The 19753-nt window shown below is 30.7% G+C and overlaps 1 protein-coding gene across 3 annotated transcripts in view; it reads right to left on the reverse strand.

The window, feature by feature from the left end:
* Positions 1 to 19753, reverse strand: part of LOC124359962 (activated Cdc42 kinase-like) — an 80590-nt gene extending 60837 nt beyond the window's left edge. For 2 of the 3 annotated variants that reach the window (XM_046813158.1, XM_046813157.1), the window contains exons 1-3: positions 19449 to 19753; positions 2638 to 2736; positions 1542 to 1679 (exon numbers count right to left, since the gene is read on the reverse strand). In XM_046813158.1, coding sequence (XP_046669114.1) covers positions 1542 to 1679; positions 2638 to 2727 — 228 coding nt within the window. In that variant the 5' untranslated portion in view covers positions 2728 to 2736; positions 19449 to 19753. The remainder of the gene's footprint in view (positions 1 to 1541; positions 1680 to 2637; positions 2737 to 19448) is intronic. The other variant, XM_046813159.1, reaches the window with a different exon arrangement.

The raw sequence follows: 19753 nt of genomic DNA on the forward strand, positions 1-19753 counted from the left end.
TCAAAACTTACAAAATATTGTAAGTTTATCTGGAACAAAAACTATGGAATTCTTATTCTCTTAATTATTTGATGATGTTTTTACTCTGTTTACGTTGTAAAAACAACATTTAGAGTTTAATGACGTCCTATGACCTTTCATAACTAAACAATGGAAGAACTATGAAATGGAACAAATACTTTTCTAACTGTCGAGAGAGAGTTACAACTGCTGTGCAGTATTTATTAATAAATGGGCTAGTGCCAAGATCATAAATAAACAAAGTCCACTGAATATTGAGCCCTATTCTGTCTGAAAGGATTCATCTGTTTGGTAGTATTTTTGTTTTAAACATTAATGTATTATAAATGGCTTTGTTAGAGCGTCATAATTTCACATGGGTATTTGTGTAATAAATACTTACAATTATGCTAAAAAGTAATAAAAATATAATTTTAAAGAATTTTTTGTATCAAAAAAATATAAAATTACAACACTTTTTAATGTTGTTACTGTTACGTTGTATTGTTTTTAACTACAAAAATTAAACAACATTTTATAATATATTTGGTATGATTGGATGAAAAATAACTAAGAAAATCCGTTTATACTATAAATGTGTTTGTGTGTGAGTGTATATTCAAATTTTATGCACACTGAGTGGATCTTTGAAACTATAAAAGATACAGCAAAAAGATTAAATATTATATATATACATACATATATATATATATATATATATATATATATATATATATATATATATATATATAGTATAAAATTAAGTACAAATTATTTTTTAATTGCTTGACATGGATTTTGTACTTATGTCAGTTTTTGTGAACACTGGCTTCTGAACTCTAAAGCAGCCAACATTTTAGAAATATATTTGCAACTTTTCATGAATTCAGACCTTTGTTTGCTAAATAACCATACAAAATTAAAATGTTTAATTTACTCCATTTGTCATGACTTTTTAAGTAAACACAATATACAGATAACCTAGTTTTAATTGACCTATAACAGTTATAAATTGCATGCTCTAAGTTTACTTTATGTAATCCTAAACAAATTGAAGGATATTTTCACTTGATTTTTAACATGTACATACTTAATGATAAATTATGACAATCATAGTCAGCATGAAACATGTACCATGCTTTAAATTAAATTTAACTGATTGGTGATATAGCAAGTTACACGAATCTACCAAACAAATGAACCTTGACCAGCTCCCATGTTTGATGATTAATTACAGTTCATTAGTTGAGTTTTAATTACTTTCCTGACAGAACCATTTTGGTTCCATTAGTAAAATTAAAATCAATTAGTTAAATGACCACCAAGAGTACATCTGATCCGTCCATTGGAATTGTTACTGTTTCTTTCTGTTCTTTATTATAAATTACAAATGCTACAATTGCTAATTTAAAACAAAATTTGTTTGCATAACACATCAGATACCTTAAATATTACACTTCAGGCAATTTTGCCTCTTTAACTTAGTTATTATTTTGGAAATTATATGAACACAGTATCAGATTACATTCACAAAAGCTCACCTTTTTTAATTTTGAAATATAGTTTTGCGGGAAGTGCTTTTGAAAATATTTCTTCAGTCTTCTCATTTCCGGTTTCGACATCCCCAACTGCTGCAGGTCATCGTCGGAGACAAATTTGAGCTGAGCTGCAGTTTGGACCTGTTTCCAAGAAAATGATAATGTACAAATCTTTCTAACAAAACATAAAAACACATTTTGCTATCATATATAATAAAATACAAACTGTTTTCAATTTGACTCAAGACAAATTTTAATAATTCAAGTTTACAATTGAATTTACTAAAGGTTGATTTTTAATGCAACAGCTGTTTAGATATCAGAGGAAAGTATCACTTTGTCCTTCTGAGAGAGGGGACTGACCCTGTGAGATTGAGCCGAGGATAGCTTCTCTTGAAGTTTACAAAGAAATTTCAAACGTAAACAGTTTGTATTTGAAATCATCTATAGCCATAACACTAAATCAGGTAGTTAACTGTATTTCCTGGACAGTAAAGTAAATTTTACTTGTTCATGTAACTTATTTGTATTAAACTTGATCACTCCACCATGCTTTAAGACCATGTCTCACAAAATATCATAGTGCACTCAATGTGCACCTGATGAGACAATCAGAACATGTCTTCATCTAGATTACACTTGACTGTAGTCTAGGTGTCTTTGATGTTTAAATGATATGCAAAGCATTTGTTTTGAGCTTCTTCGTTGCCAAATTCTTTTGGACCTCTTTAAATGTGCATGGGGCGTGGACTCCAAAAGTCTGTGATAGCGTCAGATTTCAAGTGTTCCATTAAGCGGAAGGTAAAATAGAGCTGAACTTAGCATACGCATTTTACTTCTTGATTAGACTGAGTACATAGCTAACTTTCATGGCAGGTGGAAGAAGGCTCATTTCAGCAAAGTCTACATGTTGTATAAAGAAAAAATTCAATCTCTGATAGTAAAATTCAGCCATTTAGCATAGTAATCAGAACAAAATTAGTTATGATTAAAATACACTTATAAACACCAATTTAAAATAAATGAATAGTAAAGCTATTAAACCAGATTGAATTCTTTTTGATGAGCAAGCAAAGTGCTAAAGTAGCGGACACGATACCTTTAAGTCATTTTTAAGGCTAGTGAAGTAATGCTGAAGTTCCGCTTCTATGAGGAAGTCGTACAGACCAGGACCCTTGGTGGATGTCATCCTCTCTCACTGAAACAAAACCGAAAGTCATTTTTCATTCAATAAACTTTAACTCAGATAGTAGAAAAAATGAAATTTCGACAAACTTGTATTTTTATTTATAAGACCTGACAAACATAAAAAATCAACATTTTTACATATTACATGGTTTCAAGCCATTTTATAGTATTAAAAATGTTGGCCACTGATTTCCACACGTAATTCAAAAACGTATTTAGACAAACGTATTAGGTCGCGTTCACATTGGAAACACACTTGGGCAAGTAAACTGGCCAAGCGTGCCTGAAAAAGCCAAATTTGTGTGTGAGCATATAAACTAGTGGCACAACAACGCTCACAGGCATGATCGCCACTGTGCACTTCTCTTCCATTAAACAAACAACATTCCAGGCATCCCCAAGAGAGCTTCCATTGTGAACGCGGTAATAATTTTTTCCAATTGATGTTTGAAATTACTCAATCAGCTGATTTTTGTTTTGATTATGGAACCAGTGGGCAATGAATGGAGTTTTGTTTGGTTCTGTGTTGTTATACTGATTTTGTTATTAAAATTGTCCTCATGGCAGCATTTAACCCATTTGCTGTAGCAAAAAGCATAATAAGGATTAATGGATGCGGAGAATTTTGAAGTATTCTATTTAGCTTTAACAACGGTGGGTTGCATTTGGTATTTGAAGGAAAATTTCCACACATAACCCTGGGGTGGGTTACGTGTGATGAATAAAAAACTACTCCTTTTGCAACGAGACGGAAACATAGTTGGATATTCAGTTGAAACTTACTACAAAATTGGATCTGATAAATATCTTGATAAGTTCGTTGGCCAATTCTGTATGCCATTTTATTACAATAGAGTTTAAACTTTCTAAAAACTCGATACTTATAGATCTAAAATCTAAAGAAAAAATAAAATGTATTCTGAAATGTTGAAAACATTCGTTAAAATTTTGGTAATTAACATATTTTATGTAACCAAAATAGTTTTCAAGATGTACGTTACATGTTTATCCCAAAAGAATAAATTATTAATATTTCTGTTCTGTCACAAAATCAAGTAATTTACATATGAAATCTAACTATAACTTGTGTTTTATGTGTCAATATTGTCTTGTTAGTCAGTTTTGTGTAGTAACTATACCTACTTATAGTAAGAAAGAAGACAAGATTTAGTCTGTTGCACATAAATTTTTGTGTTATATTGCCAAAACATCTACTGTTACATATCGCGTTATTCTACCTATAATGTTTTGCTATATTATTTTCCCATCAAGCTAAACAAATTACATAGTATAAAAACATTTAATACTAATAAAGAGCTTTGTGTATAGTTTTTCTTCATTTCAAAACAGTTTTTACTTTTTTTAGTGTTTTTTTTAAGTTTAAACAGTACTTTTATTCAAATTCATACAGAATTACTGCCAGATCATTGTTATGTAGTATATACTTTATTTTCCTGTAATTCTTCTTTGTGTAGAATATGAAAAAAGACAATACTATTGATAAAGATCAATAACGTTATCTTTTTACACATTTTGCACTGAGAAGAAATTATATGAAACACAACCAGAAAACTTGTGCCATATCTTTTTTACATTTAATCAACTAATTCAAAATACTAAAGATTGGTCTACCATCACGCTTCATTATATTTTTTTAGTTCCATCATTCAAGGGTTTCATTATACACTTCACTTTTTTTTAATTATATACCTGTACATATAGTAATGCTTTCAGTATAGTTTTTGTAAAGTTTCAATGAGTAATTTGTTGAAATAATTTTGAATTAATTTATACTGAATTGCAACCCCTGGGGCTCCAGGATCAAGGAAAACTTAACAGATGAGGAATATAAGCTATATACACACACTGTTCTTGGAAACGAAATGAGTCAGTACTGGAGTGGCTGATAAGTTTATTTGCTCTCAAAAACAAGTGGATGTGTCAGAAATGTTAGGTTAGATAAAGGTGTCGACATGACACAGATTAATTATATTTTAAAATTGTATATCAGTTGCCTTAATAAGTAAGTATTAAGATGATAACTCAGTGACAATGTAGACAAAATATTCATCATGAGCTAAATTTTGTTTTCGCCAAAACATAAAAATGTTATTCAGCAACTGAAATGTATAAAGTCTATCTGGATTAAAATTTTAAAGATTATTTCACAAAGCTGTAATAATTTACTAATGACATTACAAACATTTGAGTTTAAAGACAAAAATGGTTATCGATAAAGTAACACTGTTACAACAGTGACTAAAGTCTGGGAGGAAAGTTAGTAGAAGATAGTGGAAAGGGGTGGAAAATCACAAAAGAGTCAGATGACAAAGGGTTAGCCTGTGTTAACTATGTGCGCTGACCTGAGAAATATAGTGAGAGGAAGTTACGTGGGAGGGGAGGGGAGAGGGGTCTCTACTTGATAGAGATAAAGCTGCCCACACAACGAGGTTTCTCTCTTGCTTGGTGGTTAAATAATTATCTTTTCAGGAAAACCACAACTATTACTCTTTAAACCACCGTTGCCAAGAGTGATATAACATACACGAGTACAATACCTATTAGAAAGTCAGGGATTTAGTTATTATTTTGATAAATCAATAAAAACAATGGTAAATAACGTTTAGAAACAATTTGCTTTGCTATTATTCTTTGTGAATTTATATTTATAAGCACATTTTTCGTAAATAGAATAGTAAAAAATAATTTGCTTTTTATGACGAAATATTACAATATATTTACAAAGCACTGATTTCAGCAAATAGTAACTTCTCATACACCTGGTTTTAAGGGTGCATAAATTACCATCTGAAACTTCAACAACATTTTTGGCATTTATCTTCTTAGACCAATCGTCTTCTTTTCAAGGAAGTTTGCCATAATTACCTTTGGTAGCTAGCAAGTTAGATTTTCCATGATATATACATGTAAAATGAAACAGGAGAATGAAGCAAAATGGGTTATTATTTCGCATGTTGAAATGTATTGTATGATGATTCTATTCAATTTATTCCCAAGTTTATTTATTCTGCGATTTTCTCGTTGCCATTATGAGACTAATATAAAAATATTCTCTAACATAGCCAAATCTCATAGAATGATATGTTCATCATTGAAATCGATATTGCCTATATAGACATGAAGCATCATGCAATATTTCAAGTCTATAGGTCAGTTTATTTTTAGATATGTGAACAGACAGAAACAAAACTTTTCCAGCCATTCAAATAATAGGCTTCACTAAACCTCAGCCAATTACATTATTTTTAGCAGGATCCCTTTGTTGTTCATAAATTAAACGTGGCATGCAGTTAATATCAACGTACATTTTCATTTAAAAGAATCATAGGGGCTGTTTTTCTAGGATTATTCAAAATCCTTTTTGATGTGCCAAATTAAACATTTAAAGACTGAAGAAAGTAAGGACACTTTGAACTTTTTAGGTCTATTAGTGTCAGTGAAATATTGTGTGGTAAGTATTTAAATGTACTAAAGCAAGATCAAAGTTTCAATTTTTTCAAGTTTTAACATTCATATACACAAAAGGTAATACCTAATGTAAGAATCTAAAGTAACATCTTTAAATAACAATTGGTAATGAGTAAGGATGGATAAAATAGGAATAATGGTGGTTTAAACACCAGAAACATTCATAAAAGAATATTTTTTCTTCATACAAATATTAAAAAATTTCTTTCAAAGTGTTTTATTTCTTTATTTTTTTGATTGACTATGTAAAACATGTGAATGTTTTGATACATAAGTTTGAGTGAAATAAGCTTTTTGAAAAATACTTTACAAAAACAGAGCCAAAAATTATTGGCAAAGTAATTGGAATGGTGCCCAGAAACTAAATCTGTGAGCTGAAGAGGTCTACAAACAAATGCTCAAATTTATATTTATGGTTTTTTTAAAACAGAACCGTTTTCTTTAATTTACAAAAATGTTAACAGTTTTAAAACCATTAAAATGTTTCAAAATGGAGCTACCCTATATAATAGCTTATATTTTAAAGTGCTAATAAAAATTGAACAGTTTTGGTTAATTACAAGGAACAATTAGTCTTAAAAACTTGAAATATTGATTTAAGAACCAAAAATTTGGAACTACTAAGCTCAAGGCAATATATGAAATTTAATATATGTTCCTCGAATATGTGTTTTACAGAAGTATAATGCGGTGACTTATTAGTAATTCACTTTACTCATGAATAAATCAATCTGTCCGTATCGAACACATTGTTGGCAACAATTAATTCAATAAAATAATTATTCAAATATTACAATAAAAAGGTCAAGCAAAACATATAATAGCCCAAAGAACATTTGGAATTAATATTCAGCCTAATGTACTCCAGATGTGGCAGGAATATTACAGATGACGAAGTGTGTGGAGGGAGGGGGAGGGGGGCCAAACAAGGACATCCATTGACCAACTGGGCCAAGATGTGTATCAGTGAGCTCTCTGCATGACTCTGACTAACTGTCTTGCTGGCTCCAACTATTTTCACACACCAACAAAGTCATTGCTACAGTTCTGTTCTCTGATAAGTGTTTTACTAAGACTTCCTATCTTGGTAAAAATATCAAAATCATGTGTTTATTATTCAATTAAGTATGAATTCAATTCACTTAAAATCTTTGCCTGTTTTAATGACAAATGCTGTATTATGGCCACAATTAAATAGAGAAAGAAGGAATCCCATCATAAAATTTTTTTTAAAGTAAAAAAACGAAGTGGTCAGCACTCAAAACATTTATTTTGATTCCTGGAAGACTTTCAGAAGTAGTAAAGAAAATGTAAAAACAAGATTCTGACATTTACTTCTCATAACATTTTTTTATAATTTGGAAAGAAAAATACACAAATATGTATGATCCGTAGGTCACAAATGTCCTCTGTCCCATTTAGGAAAAAGAGGCTATAGAAGTTATATGTCATTTTGGTTTTTAGATTTTATCTGGCTATCCTATTATATTTTTACGTACTATGAATAATTAACCCTTCAGTAGAAGAAATATTCTTACATACTTTTTATTTTTAATTAATTTCAAGAAAACGTCTTGGTTAATAGATCACTGTTTATGAAGTAGCATAAATAAACAAAGTATTGATAAAAGATTTGACTCCCTGAAGAATGTAAAGGGCTCCTTTAGGGACAGAAAAGTCCTCTCCTCACTACTGTAGTTGTAACAATCAGATATAATGAGATTCAGCAAATGAATCAGTTGATGTATGGAAATCATATTTGACTTATCACAAAGAATACATATATGGTGGTGGTTGGCCATTAACCTTTCCCACAGGAAAATTCAATACATCTATCTAATTAGTAAAAAACCTAAGTAATATTTTTGATCATGAAACAAAACTAAAAGAACATAAGGAGAAGTTTTATTTTATGAATAAAAATTTTCAAGCGTTACACATTTTCATAGTGTCCTACACTTATACGAGCTGTACTCTTTATAGTTAGTATAGTTACTTTACACAGAAAGTATGTGAATCCATAAATTGTTGTGCATATGTATTCTTAAGAGAAAAAAAATTAGGATTTTTCTTCTAAACCTGTTTTTACAAAAATATCCTTTAGAGCCTCAAAAGTCAGAACAAATTAATCCTTCTTTCAATAATAGATAATATGCTATTTGCACAAACAATAAAAGAATGTGAGTTATAGATTTTTACCAGTGGATAATTTATTATTAACAATAAAAAAATCAAGGATATTAACATTTTTTTAATTTGTGAAAATGTGTCCAATTATAAAACCATACCACTAGTGTGCAAGTATACAATGCAGAACATTGACTCGTATGTTTAAATAAGAAATGTGGCTCAACAATCAGATTGTGTATAAAAGATGAATGAAATGTGATATTTTACATTTCTTAGGTATAGTATACCACATTCTATCTTCTTCAGCAGTAAAAAAAAAACGAGCCTTCTCTAACATGTGCATAATTCATCACCATGTATTGATCTGTGCTTCACTTTCTTGTAAATGTAATTAAAGCTTACATCAAGAGTTTCAACACCTGAAGTAGAAGATATATTAAAATACTTATAATGTGTTATATTTTTGTTACATACAACAGTAGAAAACGTCCAAAAACATGTTAATACTTACAAATAATCCATCATCAATAATAAACTTTATACAAAATATATAACATAAAATATTATACACTTTGATAAATTAAATCATATTTTGGCTATCATAGATTTCAATTTTTATTATATTGTTATTTTTTTAAGGTGTATCATTACTATTTAAAAAGAAATAAGGGGGGAACTGACACATAATATGATAGATTTTGTAATACAAAAAAATTATCAAAGTTGTGTGAAAATTATGTATATAACATGTAGGGTTTAGCCTATAGTAAATATTCTTAAAGCACATGCAAAACACAAAAGTTTCCAATTTGTCATTTAAATACCTTACAACTTTAATTTAGAAGTTTAAAAATTTCCTTAATAGTAAAAAAGCTACTTAAAAAAAACTTTGGGTAGTTCAAATTTTGAAAGAGTGAGTTTTTGGAAATACTTGCATAAAACAATGGGATATTTCAACATCTTTTTCCACAGTCCATACAGCCCCTTTATAACCATGTCAATGAAAGCACAACCGAAATTTCAAGTAACATCAACTTATTTCCAACCATAGCTACCAAGGTTGTGTGTACATAAATGTGTGTTTGGACAGCTGCAATCTGACACCTCCAAACATGTGACAAAGGGCATAGTGTTTACAAAGACAGCACAGAAGTTGTGCCATTCTGCACAAAACAGCTGCAAGCCGGGTTAACCACAGTGATAGTGATACCGTCCGTGACTATAACACAATAATACAGCCAAGCAGACCTAGTAATGCCACCTCATCAATCTGGTGCATACACACTCAAGGTCACACACTACTCATACCATATCCTGGTAGATTACCTTGCTAGATTACCAAACCGTTTTAAATTTACCTCTTCCTATTATTTCACAGCACTCAAATAACTTGTACAGTATTAAAAAAAATTTTAACTCAAAATTGTTTACAGACTGCTTTTTATTACGGTTTTAAAGTCGATTTACGATTGGAGTTTTTTTTTTTTTTTTTTTTTTAAAGTAAATTTGGGTCATAGCCTCTAGGTGCTATCCGTATTACTTTAAAGTGCTAACCCATCTCAAATGTATGGCATGGTTTGTTTTATTTATATTTTGTTTTACATACAAAGATACGTTCAAATATCATATTATACATATTTTGTCAGATACATATGCTCTATAAAGCGGAGGATAAACAAAATACTTCAACAGTGGGCCTTCTACTTGTAAAATTTTCCTCCTTGCAGAACTAATTGTAAAATCCATGATGCTGCTTACCATTTGGTTAGACAGCTTCTATGTGCTTAGAACACCGGGTTTCTGATTGCCTTTCAATCACAGTGGACCTTCAATTTATAACATTTCCCTCCTTGCAGAACTAATTTTCGCACTTCTGATAGTGTTTACCAATTGGTTAGACAGCTTCCATGAGCTAGAACACCAGGTTTCTGATTGCCTTTCAACTTGTAAGATTTCCTTCCTTGCAGAACTAATTTTCGCACTTCTGATAGTGTTTACCAATTGGTTAGACAGCTTCCATGAGCTAGAACACCAGGTTTCTGATTGCCTTTCAATCATAGAGGGCCTTCCTTCTACTTGTAAGATTTTCCTCCTTGCCAAACTGATTGTTGCACTTCTAGAACTCCACAGATTTATCGCATAGATTAGAGATACTTGCATAGCATATAGTACAATTTAACCATTAGATTGAAAATAAATTCGCTTGCTTTTATAAAAATGAACTTAATAGTGTTTGTGTTCTCATATCGTTTTAATAAAACTAAAAATTTCTTTAAAATTATTATTATTTTGTTGAGCATGGACACAAGGCCCAGGCTCGGGCCCAGAAACATGGGTCAGGCATCCACCCTCTCCATGTAGAGATCACATATACATGAGATGAAACCCGTGTTTGCTAATGCAGCATTTGTGTCATGTTATTTTGAAAATAAATATCTCCTTTTTCTTAATTGTCTTATTGGGTAAGCATCATCGAAGTCTATTACTGGAGGAATTGAAACATTTTCATTTCTATCACTCTATATGTCCGTCGGTCGGCATGATATATAGAAAACGAACTGATCTATAGACTTGAAAGTTTGCATGAAACTTAATTTCTATAAAAGCAACAACAAGTCCTATAATGGTGCATGTCACTTCATGGGATTTGGCTGCACGTTACAAGAAAGTAGCACAGTAAATAAATTTGTAAAGAGAGTACAATTGTATTTTAACATGTGACACTTATATTCATAGAGTAAAAAGAAAAATAATACAGTGGAAATTCTATATAGGCAATATTGATTTCAGCGTACTATTGTACCCTCCCTAGCTCGCTCGTACATTTATTATTTAAACATTTCTATGAAACCTAATTTAATGAACAAATTTGTAAATTTGTCATGTTGCAACATACATTGAGAAATATTTAACCTGCAGACTTTAAATTTTGTATAAAACTTCATTTTTACATGGACAAGAATAAATGAGAATTTAAATGCACGTTATCATGTTGTAGGCTGACATAATTTCTCTTTTGCCTGCCAGAGAGATGTTAAAATTTCTTGTCTCTATGATCGTCTGTCTATCTGTCTTGCAGAACAAAACAAGAATGAAATGAGCTTTAGATTTAAAATTTTGCAAGCACTATCAGCGAAGCCTGTTACTGTCATATACTCCTACCTTGTATTTACATAGTAAATATTGTATTTTAAACCTTAACAGATATCTGGAAGTCCAATTGGCTGGTGGCATTGTCCAGGCCATTATAATTGAAACTACTTTTATTAAAGCAAAATCACTACCTATATCATTTCTCATAACCTTTTTACCAGTGTATTACTTTTTTAGGAATTTGATATAAATTTAAATATTAGGATGCTTCAGACTTACATAATAAATTTCTAATCTGCTTTGTGATTTGTTTTGACCACCTGGTGAGTGGGAAGAGGAAAAAAATAGTATATTAAATTTAGCCAAATGTTGCAAATGTTAGCCAACGAGTCATGCAAACATTGTATTAATTTAATATACTGTAGCTGACAAGGATTCAATGAACAATTAAACTAACAAAACTAAATGTTTTCGTGAAATGTATCTGTACACATATAATCTATTTTATAGTCATAAATATCTATAACTGTAGAGAAACAATTGGAAACGAATATAATATGCCTATGCCGTCAAGAATAAATGTATTAGCTATTGTTGAAACAAACCTTTCCATCCAGTCACTTCACTTGTAAACAATGAAGTCACACACTCAAGCAGTTGGAATGTGAGAGAATGCTTTTGTGAGGGCATTGATATTGGTGCTCTAGGTTTGTGTATTTATGATTGTTTGCGAAAAAGAGTAGTAATAGAAACAACAATGAAAATAAGTAGCCTATTTAAGGACTAGGAGCAATAGAACACACTGTTTTTGTTTTTTCAGAAATTAATAAATTTTTAGTGTTGTTTATTAGTTTAAAATTACAATGAAGACATAACCTCCAATCTATGAATTTTACCACGACAATAACTTGATAATAATTTTCATTTAACATAATACAGTAGTTTATTTTAAAATTGCTGTTAGTTAAATATTACTTTCTTAAAGAATCGTTCATAACAAAGAACCATAAATTTATTAAATATTACTTCCTCCCCCAAAAGTAATATTGTGGTGGTCTACATTACTGAATTTCCGTTTACTCTGGAAACATTTATTTAGGAAATTTTAAACAAAAATATTAATTTTTTTGTACATTTTTATTCATGAGTATTGTGTATTTATTGTAATATTGCATGTGATCAAATGAACAGTTCATTTGACCCAGTTAGGCTTGCAGGTGAATGTAAAGTGACAAATAGCAATGTAGAACATTGTTTTCAAACCAGTTTTTCTCTCAGGCTTTTACACAATAAATTACGTATTTTTTTAAAAATTGTCACACATTTAATTCTAGAGTAAAAATGCAATCATAAATAGAAGTCATGTCAATGGTCTGATTTACAAAATTTAAGATTGGCTGAGCATTAGTGAAGTCTATCACTCATAGGGCTGGAAAAATTCTATATTTCTGTCTGTCCGCCCAATATTTCGGAAACTAACTGATCTATAGACTTGACAATTTGCATTAAGCTTCAGTTCTATATAGACCACACTGAGATTGATGATGGTGCATGTCATCAATCCATGGGGTTTGGCTTAGCTTTTGAAAATATTTTTACATCTGTTTTATGGATGGATGATTTCAGAATAGATTTATTAAATCATGTACAAAACTAGACTTCTACACAGACCAGGATGAGTTCTATGGTGCATGCCCAACCATGGAATTTGGCTGAGTGTAATTGAAGCCTATCACTCAGTAGGCATGCATAATTTTTTCTTTTGTTTTCCGGGGGGGGGGGGAGGGATGTAAAATTTCTTTCCTGCATTACGTCTGTCTGTCTATCTGTCTGCAGAACATTTCGAGAATGAAACGAGCTGTGGGACTTTGTATGCAGCCTTAGTAAAACCTGTTACAAGACAGTGGTATGGCTACGACTACCTTTTTATAAATACATCCCAGGTGAAATTTTATTCATGCCTTTAAAATTGTAACATATATTCAACCCAAACTGACAAATCCTAAACACTTATTTGTTGTAATAAAAGCAGAGTTTATGTAATAAATTACTCTTAACAAATATGACTGAAATTTTACCCCTTGTTACCCAATTAAATATTTTGAAATCAAATAAGTTAACTATACAGTTAACCTGGATAAAAATTAATAAAAACAAATATTGTGTTTAAAAATTCAATTGTAACTATAAGTAATCAAACAATATCCTAATAGAATGGAAACAATATAATACTGGTGTCCATTTTGCTTGTAGTTCCCTAAGAACAATATTAATCCTCTGCACTTTTACCACCTTATTTTTAGTCATAGAATGATGGGAAATGTCTTATTTCAAAGTGCTTTTTTACATTTTTCGATACTTTTATTGGATATTCTTAAAACTCTTTTGTACTTCATCGTTGAAATACCCAAAAAGTATAAACTTGTAAAACTAAAAAAGGTTTGGACACAAATTAATTATATCTTTAAAACAAGGCAGTCCCCATAATGCAACAATGAAAAATAAGGGCGGAAAAGTCAATGATGTTTAAAATTGTTCTTATTGAGGGGGGGGGACTCAAGGTCATTTCGCTACAGTTGGCTCTCAAGAAAGGAATTTTATGAAGCTTATGACTCATAAATGATATATTTTTTTTAAATAACCTGTTTAAAAAAATTAGTAATGTAACTGTTACAGCTCAGTTTTTAATATTATTTCTATTTCTATGATCACATTATCCTCATGATAATATTGTTTGAATTTGAGATTACTATTTATTACATGAGTAAATTGTGCTGTAACTTGTAACAATAGTACACAACAATATACAGTAATGAGAAATGGTTGCAACAGTTGAAAACAGTTTATTCCATTTTAAAACTATACACATGTAATCAAATACCATTTGGTGCAGTTACGATAACTGTTTCTCCTAAGTAAGTCTACAAACTTTTTAATTCATGTGAGAAACACATGACTAGAATTTACATGGAATTATGTCTTACAGTCTGTCTGATAAGGTAAATCTGTTTAGAAGAATAACTCAAGTTACGGTTCCACAGCAGAGACATCTATGCAAACATAACTACACTCAATTAATTAATTGACAAGGAAGAGAAAGCCTCCCTGATTTATCACAAGATCTTTCTCACCCATTTCCTCGCTTTCAATGGGGAAACTACAGAAGGCTACACCAGGTGAACCAGTTTCCTTGGCAACGCTATGATTACCTGGGCAAACTTAGCCTTAAACATCTGGTATGATGCTCACTTCACCTCAGTTGCCTGATGTGGTCTAGTAAAAAGGTTTTAAAACCTTTGAGGTTTTCTTACTGAAAATAAGTTATATAAAAATATTTTTAATATATTTTACCCCGTTAATAATGAGTTTTAAATCTATATTTAATAAATTCGCCTTTTGTATCAAAATAAAACAAACAAATTAAAAATTACAAAAATTACTCCCGAAATTATTTGACAAATAAAGACTGTTTTTTTTAAGATGAAATTAACTAATTTTTGTAGTATAACAGTGTATATATTGCATTTTAATTTGTAAGATTTTTTATCTTCATAAGTGTTTTTTTTTATCTAATTTATCATTATGAAATATTAAATTTTTGTATTAGTGCTAATATTTTTCCCCAGTTCATATATGTTTTATAAGTGTACCTTGCTTGTAAAACATACATGTTTTATAACAGTTCTAAAAAATCTCAGGCAAATGGCTTTACCAGTACTCAATTTTTACTATGGACAGAGGGTTAAAATTTTTGAATTATCCATATTCCACCATATTACTATATACCAGTAACAATTCAACAAGACCTATTATACCAACTATTTGAAATTACTCCACGTGAATACACTTTTCATTATTAGAAGCTTGTTAAGTGGCAGACTTCAGTAAAATAAGGGCCAAAAATATTCAAATTTAGCTAAAAGATTGTTTAGTAAATAGCAGTTTCAGTGAGTGAAATGAAATGATTTATTACTCCAATAGAACATTACAATGTTTTATAAGGCTCGTCAAGATATAAAAACACTAAATAGTAAATAGCAATTATAAAAAGACTAAAACACTTGTAACATATATAGATAACAGTAGGTGAAGTATGATATTTCGCATATTAATTATTTTCGGGTGAATCCGGACAATAATCCTCAAAGTTTAAATTTCAGTTTGAAGCATATATTCTTAGTATTTTGAAAAGCCTTTTATGTAAGAATCTCCCTCCATGCTAAAGGTAGTTTATTACTAAACAATATGACTATTGTAAGGGAAAGATGTATAAATGGGTTGTTCTATGTATAGGCACAGGTAAAGTATGACTATTTTTTGTAGTTATGATGAGAGATAAAGGGATTGGACTGTATTCTTTTATAAGTTTGAGTTGAAACTTCCATTAAGTAAATACTTCTCATTGTCAAAATTTAAAGATTAAAAAATGGCCTCTACATGATCGATTAGATTTTAAATTTCCTAAAATTGGGAATGCTCTACGTTGAAAAAACCTGTTCCATAAATAGTGAACTATCCCAGCAAACAATTATGTATCTTATCACAGGTTCAAAATAGCCTTAATAAATAGCCTTGCTGTTCTTTAATTTGCCAAATCTGTACTATATGAATAGTAGCGTAACATGCTGAAATTAGTTTCCCATTTAACTAACTAATGTGATTTTCCAATCTCAGATTGTCATCCAAGAACTTTACAATTTTTTGTGGAAGTTAGTTTATTTTGGTAAAAAGTTTTTCTAACAAAGTGAAAATAGAGTATAGATGTTTTAGAAATATTTAAGGAGAGTTTGTTAGCTTTAAGCCAATTAAAAATCAAATTAATGTTACGATGAAATTTTTGAAATAGGTCAATTTTTATCAGATTAAACTTGTGATATGTGATATCATCAGCAAAGAGAATTAAATTGTCACTTAAATTGAGCTGCTTGGGTAAGTAATTTATAAAAATTAAAAATAATAGGGAGCCTAAAACGGACTCTTGGAGTAGACCTGCCTCTAAATAGTGGGAAGGGGGATGGATATTTCTGGATAGAACCAGCACTATTTCTACTAGACATGAGTACATGAAATAGTACATATGTGTGTATATACGTGTACAAAATTCGAGTACACAAGTATACAAATAGTGTGGTGCATTTATTTATTCTGATGGTTACACAATTTCCGCCTGTACATGATGTTATACACAGAACTATTGTATAGATTTATAAAACTGGCTTACTCCAGAATATCACAACTTCTTCAGTTACACTATGACTAAGAACCAAGAATCAAGAATTTCTAAGAATCCGAATAAATTATTTAGGCCAGTTTGCTTATGCTACAATTGTACTTGTGCTAGAAGGCTGGTACAAAACTTCCACTATAGTGTGCAGAAAGGGAATATTTAGGGTGAGGAAACATGAAATACAGTAAGGAAGTTTTAGCAGTTGGCTCAGAAAGGCAGGTTGGCTATTGGGTAGACAAGTTGGCTTTTGGATAGGCCGGTTGGTCCTTAGGTAATTTGGTCAATCTTCGGGTAGTCAGGTCAACCCTAGGAGCATATATGTAAGGACTAGTTCATATTTTGATATAAAGCATGTGCTCTCACGGATTTTTGACGAAATCCAACTAAAAATCAATTAAACCATAATAGTTTGTCATAATGTGAAACAATGTAACTAATTGTAAATAAATCAATATGTAACACAATAAGACAAGTTAAAACCTTCTATTTAATGAATTTAAAAAATAGCTTGCAAAGTGCGTCACTGTGGAAGTTTAGCATTGCTACTTCTAGTGTTAAATATTCAAATACTAAAATGGAATTGCAATTTGTTATAATTGACATTATTGTTCCCCAACATTTTCTTTCAATATTTAGGAATTCCACTCTTATAACAACATTCTTGTCATTCGTAGACGGTATATAATTGTGTCCTCACAAATAGACTTTATCATTTTTGTGGTATTTCCGTGTTACTGTTTTTGCAACCTAACAAACAATTTTATACATGGAACATATACTAAAACCATCCCATGGTTTTAAAATTGAGACCCTCTGTGCATTAACAACTATTGTATTTTATAGTGAATTCCTAGTTATAGTTTGGGAACTGGTCATTGCTCCCATGGCTAGTTCATCAACCGACTAGTTTACCAAACAAATAACAAACACTTAATGTCAATCATGAGTAATTTGAAAATGCCAAAGATTACATTCATTAAAATATTTATTTGTTTTATACAATATTGTTCCACTAAAGTTAATAAAATAATGATGGTTTAATTTCTCTCATAATTTAATACAAACTCTACATAGCCTTGCATTCAGATTAATTTTTTTGTTTTCTTAAGGCAAAAAGCTGAGAAACCTGTTATTGCACTTAGTCCTACAAGGACCTTTGTACTTGCTTCAAGCTTTTTCTTGAGTGATAGGATATTCAGAAGGAACAGGATTTTTCCGGACATTTGCCATCATTCAGTGATACAAAAAAAATCAGTTATACTCCTTATTGTACTACGATCAGAAATGCCCTTGGCCACCAATATGCGTTTCCGTGGCAATTGTAGCGCCACTCCACACTTCTGGCGAAATAAGAAAAACATCCCTCAAGTTAATAACCAAATTCTAAGTCAGATCATGTAAGCACTTGTAGAGGTTACCTTGCTACTACTAGTAACATATTTATAATAACCTAATCTAAACCTGCTAATATCGTGTAATTACATTCTAAAGCGTAATATTTCCATTCCTAGCCTCATTGCTTGCACCAAATCGCCTCGGCTGTTACTGTTTACCGAGTAACCTAAAACCAGAAAGTCGTTATGAGAACGCCAAACCATTCAGCCCAGCTATTACTGAAATAACACTAACCCGGTAATAGATTATTATTGATTAACTTGTTACAGACACTAACTGACAATCTGTAACAATGTACATGTTTTATTTGTGTTACAAGGTGTCAGACACATTTATCCTTCAAAATATTAAAAATTAAATAAATGTTACATTGTTTAGTTTGTTACATGTTATAAATACACATAAAAATCCTAGAGTTTTTTATTCATCATAAAATTATTACTTTTTAAGATATAAAAACAGCTGAACCATCCAGTAATTTGAAACGTTTATGATGTAATTTGGTTTAAGTAGTTATATGAATAATTTGATAATCATTAATATTGATAAATCGAGAGTTGGACACTTATTATACTGCAGCCTGATCAGCTACTGCCACAATGGCTACGTCAAAGCTAAGCTATGACAACCGAGACCCATTTTCTGAATCGTAATGAAGTAAGCCTTTTATATGTATAGTCCTGGATCAGTAGTTAAGTTAGATATGTCCAATAGTTTACCTCCACTAACAACTGTTAAATTATAAACAATACCCTCAGGTAGGCCAACTGGCCCTTAGCTTAGTCTGATAATCAGGTAGTTAGGTTAGGTGTTTTCATTTGCATGGTTTTATTGTTGGCAGCCCTTTCATGCTGGTCATGCTCACATCCCTCCTTCTCTCATCTTGTTCATTAGTCACCCAGAACCCATTTCATCCCGGTGCCCTAGTTTGTTAATGTTAAGTGGGTATTGGGATAAACAGGTTATTGTTATAATTTTTTTGATACTTTTAATACTTACCTCACTCAAATTCAGGGTATTATGACAGTTTACAACGTCAGGATATTTTAAAGGTGGTTTTGGATTGTAGAGGCTGTCCATATACTCAATATTTAGCAAATGTACATGCAATGAGTGTAAAAATATTTAAGTTAACATTATTTAAAATGTAATTACACTTTCACAATTCAAGTGTTTTGTTCAGAAAAATAAAATCTAATTGATATCCTAATACTATTCCAATATTATCAGATAGGCTAACCTAATGTCAAATGATTTTATTTGCAGACCTAAAATGTGTCAGCTATAACTATTCCAAATGATAAAAATTTGAATAGTCTATTTTAACATTATATTTTTGAACTAACACTGCTAAACAATAAATGTATCTATAGATATGATTATCTTACCTAAATAACTGAGAAGTCAGTGAACTCTCTTCTGAAGAGTAAAGTCTACGAATTCCTACTTTTCAAACTACATAATAAATTAAAATGGTACTTATCACAGCAAATCGCTTGACTAATCTATTAACTTAATCGCCGTATATAAACAAAAACGAGCCACACTTTATCTACAATATCACTAAACAAAAACAACTACGCCGATTTGACAGCTATCCTACACCTTTCCCCCTCACTCACATAGTCAATTGTCATACACATTACACACACAGCTTTCAGTTTTCTTCTCCACATTCACGGTTGCAGACACT

This window comes from Homalodisca vitripennis, chromosome 4, assembly GCF_021130785.1.
Source record: "Homalodisca vitripennis isolate AUS2020 chromosome 4, UT_GWSS_2.1, whole genome shotgun sequence".
NCBI classification, from domain to species: domain Eukaryota; kingdom Metazoa; phylum Arthropoda; class Insecta; order Hemiptera; family Cicadellidae; genus Homalodisca; species Homalodisca vitripennis.